General features: G+C 46.2%; 1 protein-coding gene across 1 annotated transcript; it reads right to left on the bottom strand.

The window, feature by feature from the left end:
- Positions 1–232: 232 nt before the first annotated feature.
- TSPYL1 (TSPY like 1) lies at positions 233–3,560 on the bottom strand. Its single transcript, XM_066373402.1, has one exon. It carries the CDS (start codon positions 3,457–3,459, stop codon positions 2,149–2,151), a length of 1,311 nt encoding a protein of 436 aa, XP_066229499.1. The 5' UTR covers positions 3,460–3,560; the 3' UTR covers positions 233–2,148.
- Between the last annotated feature and the right edge of the window lie 2,232 nt (positions 3,561–5,792).

The following is a 5,792-nucleotide window of genomic DNA, read 5'->3' as shown; positions in this document are numbered from 1 at the left end:
CTGTACAAGAAAAAAGTGATAACGTGAGTAGCAGATGCAGTTGTTTACATTTTAAAGCAAACAAAAGCAATATCCCTCCCTACCTTGCAGGGTACAGTAGTGTGCCCTATTTTTTTTTCTTTTTCTTTTTGGTATAATGCTTGTCCATATAAGAATTTATTAAATTCCATAATCAGTCATCTTGAATAATTTATTTAAGCATGTTTGCTGGCAAGGTGAAAAATAAGAACTCTTAACAGTAACATGCGTTTATTTTACCATTATGCACATAAGGAAAGATAATGCCAATGGTACACTTCCAATTAACACACACAGAGCAATCTCCCAAGTATAATATTTACACTATTTGGGAAAAGAGACATCGATTACTAAGTTGTTACCAGGGCAAATTATCAAGACAATTAAATTACACATACTTTGCAGGTTATTTTTCCATGAAGACAACAATTTCCTAAGTCTTGAAAATCTGACAAGACCAAGTTATTTATATTTTAAGAACAGTTTTGTCAGAAACAAGTTCAAAACCACTATGAATATTCATTTAAGTCTCTATATCATACTGGAAAGTAAGATTGTTATTTTTCTAAACGTTGCCAAATGAAAGCAAAGAAAGCTTGTACAGCTCAATTTTCCCAGTAAGCAGAAACTCAGAAAATAACAAGATTTTACTAAATACTAGTGAAGTTAAGGACAGTATTACTCTTCTGCATAAATTAAGTCAAATGAAAACAAAAGAGAACACATCCAAAGTTGTATTTCTTTAAAGAACTCTTCCCTTGGCAACATATTTAACACTACCATCTCCTTCAGTCTCTCATGGAAAGTCTGATAAAAAGTATTTCTCTCCTCCCATCACCACTAATAAAAAGAACCTTTTCCTTAAAGGTTCTCAGTCAGCCAATCTTAATTATAGGCCCAATTTTTACCTGGCTCACTTCTGCCTACTCAGGGCACCCATCACAACTCTTTAGTTCTTCCATCCATTATGAACTAGGTTAACACTTTTCGTTCCTCCAACATCTGTCTCCCTTTAAACCATCCAAGTATTGGAGGGTGGAGGGTAGGGAAGAAAGCAGAGGGAAATAAGAGCTCTGGTGGCCTATTTTACAGGATAGCCTGTCCCTAGAAATCATGGAGCTAGCCAAATTAAACTAAAAGGTCTGCTTTTGCGGATGTTTCTATATATATATATATATATATTTTTTTTTTTTTTTAAGAGACACAGAGAAGGTATATTGTTATCCTGACAATCATGTTCAGGATGAGGAAAGGAGGCACAAAGAGGTACGCCCACGTTTTGTGTGAATTCACTAGATGGGGCTGAGAAAGCCTGGACACCATCCTTACTCCTGTCAGTAGGGCAAGGTCTAACCTGTCACCTCAACAACTTGTCTGACATGTCATAGGCTTCTTGATGATGGGGGTTGAGGGAAGGGGGTTGAGGAATCAAGGAGATGTCTTTTGGGTAGAAAATGGAAGGGCTGGAAAGGAAATCTGTGCTAACAGGAAACTGGGTCCACAACCAGTTCTGGAGATTCTGGTTTACCAGAAATCAGAGAAGCTGACAACAGTTTGGAAGGTGTTCATCCAGTAGGTAGTAGCCAAGAAATGTGGGCATTGTCAGAAGCAGGCAACACTAGGTGACCAGAGGTGCAAGGGAGTCCCATAAGTCACAAAGAACAAGTGGCCACTGTTGCTCTCCCTTGATAGCAGTAATGCCCTGTAAATGTCCACAGGCTATATGCCTGCATTGCAGAGCAGAGTGGGTAGAGTGGGCTCCTGGACAAAGCCAGAATTCCAGGTGGTAAGATCCAGACTAGAAGCCCTGGAAACATATAGGGTCCAAGCACTGCAGATAAAGGCAGTACAATTGAAAGCAACTTGGCTTAACAGCAGTTGCTAAGCCGAATCACGGCCATGCAGCATGTGACAGTAATGCAGAAGAGCGTGAAGTCTACACAGAAGCGGAGAAGCATGGCCACGAAGGTCTCCATCTTGAGGCTGAAAGAACTAAATGTCCAGAGAAAAAAGGTTGCAGAAATGTCAGGAAAACAAAAGCCTAGAAGGCATACCCAATTCTGACGCCCAAGCACAGGTTCAGCAAGAGGGGTTAGCGAACCTTGCGTAGGGGTAGTCCAAGGGCCAAGTTTAACCAGACTGAAACCCAAAGGGCCTGGGGATCTCCACTGGCTCCCTGAGTGGGCGACGTCTGACTCGACGGGCTCCTTCACGCAACAGGTAGTACTGCAGGGGGTTTGGCCACAGGTCCTCTTTAATAATCTCAGCAATCTTGTCAGACTCTGGAAGGCTGTGGTCTGAAAACCAGGTAAAGAAACTACAGACGAGGTCTTGGTTCCTGCGAATGAAGGACTGGGGTTCATGGCCCCGACGCCATATGATCGGAGTGGAAAGAGACACCACTCGGCCAGAGGCTCTGACCTCATATTCCTTGACAATCAGCTTGTTTCTGAAGAAGGGGTTTCTTCGAAAGAAGAACTTGAACTTGCAGCCGGTTCTAGGGCGTCTGAATTCCTTCACTTCCAAATTGGTGACGTATCTTAACATCTCTGCGTCTTGGCCTCTAATCATGGGGGCCAACTGGGGATGGTTCCGAAAGGCAGCGCCCCAGAAGCCCGGGATATTCTGAATGATGTAGTTCCTCCGCTCCAGGTAGTGCCGGCGCATCCGTCCGAACTTCTGCTCCAGCTGCTGAAAGGCCCTGTCAGCCTGGGCATTCACAGTGTCCAGTTCCAGCTGGATGGCTTCCAGGGGGTTCATGCGGAGATTCAGATTCAGGAGCCGGGGCCTAGCCTCCCCCTCCCCCTCCTCTCTGTTTTCCTCCGCCATTTCCATTTCTTCACCTACCGGCTTGTTCTCTCCCTCCATCTCCTGCGCCACTACTTTCTCCTGGTCCACTCCATCCTTTCCCACCATCTCATCGTCCACTGCTGCTGAGAGGGTGGTGTTTATTTCCATGGTCACTTCCTCGGCCTGAGCCTCTGCGACCACCTCAGCCCCCGACATCCCTGCGCCACAGGTTTCTAGAGCCTTCTCCGCGCCGGGGCCGCGCCGATCGGCCTGCTCACAGCCCGAGTTCGGGCCGCCGCCCGTTGCCATGGCCACAGGCTCAGCTGCCAGGCCCTCGGCGGGAGGCGGGGTCTCTTCTTGCTCCGCTTCGGTAGCTCCGTGGCCGAGATCCCCACCGACTCGGATCTGGGGAGAACTGCCACAGCCCGCGGGGTCGTGGGGGGCTCCCCCCTCCTCCGGAAGCTGGGGCTGCGGGAGGGCGACGGCCTCCGAGCTTCCCTCACCCGTCTCCGCCATCACCTGTGACGCCTCGGTCCCCTCACGGAGCTTCAGGCTCTGGTGTGGGTCGGAGTCACCTGGGGCAGGGTCGTGAGTAGCCGGGCTGCCGGGCTGGAGGAGAAGGGGCCTCTCGACCCCACCCAGGCCGCTCATGCTGGTAGCAGCCTCTCCACCCGAAGGTAACGTCTGCCTTCTTCCCAGAGGCCGCGCTCGGTGGGGGCCGGCCGGCGGTGCCACCCACGCTCCGGTCTCGCGAGTGTCTCCGGGAGCGTGACGTCACGGCCGTGGCGTTCACCGGAACGCGAGAAGTAGCTGCTCCCGTTACTTGGCGTGCGAGCGTGTTTTCTTAGTTTTGCTCGTATCAGTTTTATCCAGTGGAAACATAATTTTTGACTGACGTGAATCAATGTAGATTGGACTCACAGTGCATCTGGAAACTGCCTTCAGCATGGAAGCTGGGATGATTGTAGGGGTCACAGTGCTACGCTGCATACTTTTTATGAAGTCATGTTTTTCTAATTTTCAGTATTTTTTTAGGCAGGAAGGTTTATCTATTTCCTGTTACTACATAATGTCCAGGAGCTAAAAATCTCTGTATTTCTTAGATGAATCGCAAATTATTTCCCTTTTCTCAAGTAGAAGTGACATTAAAATATCTGTTTTCATTACTGAGAGCAAGTGCTACTCTGTAGCATTTCACCACTGAAATGCTGCTTATTATTCCTGGCGAATCCTGAATTTGTAATCTGCATTGAAGAAGAGCTTGTGGTGCATCAGCCGCTGCCCTGTGGAAGTCCTGGGCTCAATTCCCGGCCTGGCCACAGGAGAAGCGCCCATCTGCTTCCCCACCCCTCCCCCTCTCCTTTCTCTCTGTCTCTCTCTTCCCCTCCTGCAGCCAAGGCTCCATTGGAGCAAAGTTGGCCCGGGCGCTGAGGATGGCTCCATGGCCTCCACCTCAGGCGCTAGAATGGCTCCAGTTGCAATGGAACAAGGCCCTGGAGGGGCAGAACATTCCCCCCCCCCCCCCAGGCATGCCTGGTGGATCCTTGTCATGCACATACAGGGAGTCTGTCTGCCTCCCCACTTCTTACTTCAGAAATATACAAAATAATAAATAAATAAATAAAAAAGAAGAAGAAAGAAAAAGAGCTTGTGCTACATGTCTGCAGTAATTAAACCAAGATCTGTTTAAATCTTGCTCAATGGCCCCTCAATGTAGAAAATGGAAAAGCTATTTCCAGTTCATTTTAAAGTTGTATCAGTGTCTCTTGGTTGTTTTATTTTTAGACTGTGAGGAAAGCTGGTGTTAGAGGGTAACAAGGCCTCAGAGAAATGACAGTTGAGGGGTGCCACCTGCCTCCATTTTAATGAAGAAAAACCAGTTAAAATGGATAATCGAAATGGTCTTGAAGTAGAAAACAAACTTGCAGAATGCCAACATGCAGTTAGTTTACTTGAAGTGTAAAGGAAGCAAACTTTTTTTTTTGCTTTGCCTTATATGGTAGGCTAAATAATGCCTCCCCCCCCAAATGTCCAACGCCTAGTCTTCAGAATCCATGAATATGTTTCTTACATAGTAAAGAGACTTTGCAGACATGATTAGCTTAAGGATCTGCAGATGGATGATTATCCTGGACTATTTGGGTGGACCCTATGTAATTATATGGGTCCTTATAAAAAGAAAACAAGTGTGTCAGTCTGAGAAGAGAGGATGACCAGAGAACAGGTGAGAAAGAGAAAAGAGAGATTTAAAAATGCTACATTGCTGGCTTTGAGGAAGGAACCAGATCCAAGGGAAAAATGTACCCTCTAGACACTGGAAAGGTGAGGAAATAGATTCTCCCCAAAGAACCTGCAAAAGAATGCATCCCTGGCAACACCTTAATTTTATGAGGCCTAACTGCCAGCACTGTAGGATAATTTGTTTAGGTTCCTACATTTGTGGAAATTTGTTACAGAAGCAATATGAAATGAGTATTCCTTGAATTGAGATTTTTGTGCTGCATTTATGTATAGCTAAGTTTTTCCTAGTAGCAGCCCCTTCAACTTTGCCATTGCTTCTTCTGAGGTCTGTCCAACAGCCTGATTTAACATATTTTCAGTTTCTTTTCGGTTCTCGAGACCAGAAATTTACTCATGCAATACACAGAAAGACAAAATTAAAGCCAAAACCTGCCACAAGAGATATTTGCAAAGATTGTGAAGTCCAGGAGAATGGGGTCATGTTTTTGCTTACCACTGTTTACCTAGTACCTGGCACATGCCCTTGCACAATGTTTGCATAGTTTATTAGAATGTTAAATAAAGGGAGAAATTAATAGAACACAGTTTCTCCTGCCTGCAGCTTGGTGCTTGCAAAAGTAAGGGGGACACAGATATCCTTCCTGCTTTTCTCCCTATCTGCCACCACAAAACCAGAGGACTGCTCTACTGTACGCATGAAGAAAGTCCTAGTCAAAGTGAATTTATATATATGCATCAGAGAC

This window comes from Saccopteryx leptura, chromosome 3, assembly GCF_036850995.1.
Source record: "Saccopteryx leptura isolate mSacLep1 chromosome 3, mSacLep1_pri_phased_curated, whole genome shotgun sequence".
In the NCBI taxonomy this organism is placed as follows: domain Eukaryota; kingdom Metazoa; phylum Chordata; class Mammalia; order Chiroptera; family Emballonuridae; genus Saccopteryx; species Saccopteryx leptura.
Note: the sequence above shows the minus strand (reverse complement) of the source record. Positions and strands in the feature narration are given on the sequence as shown.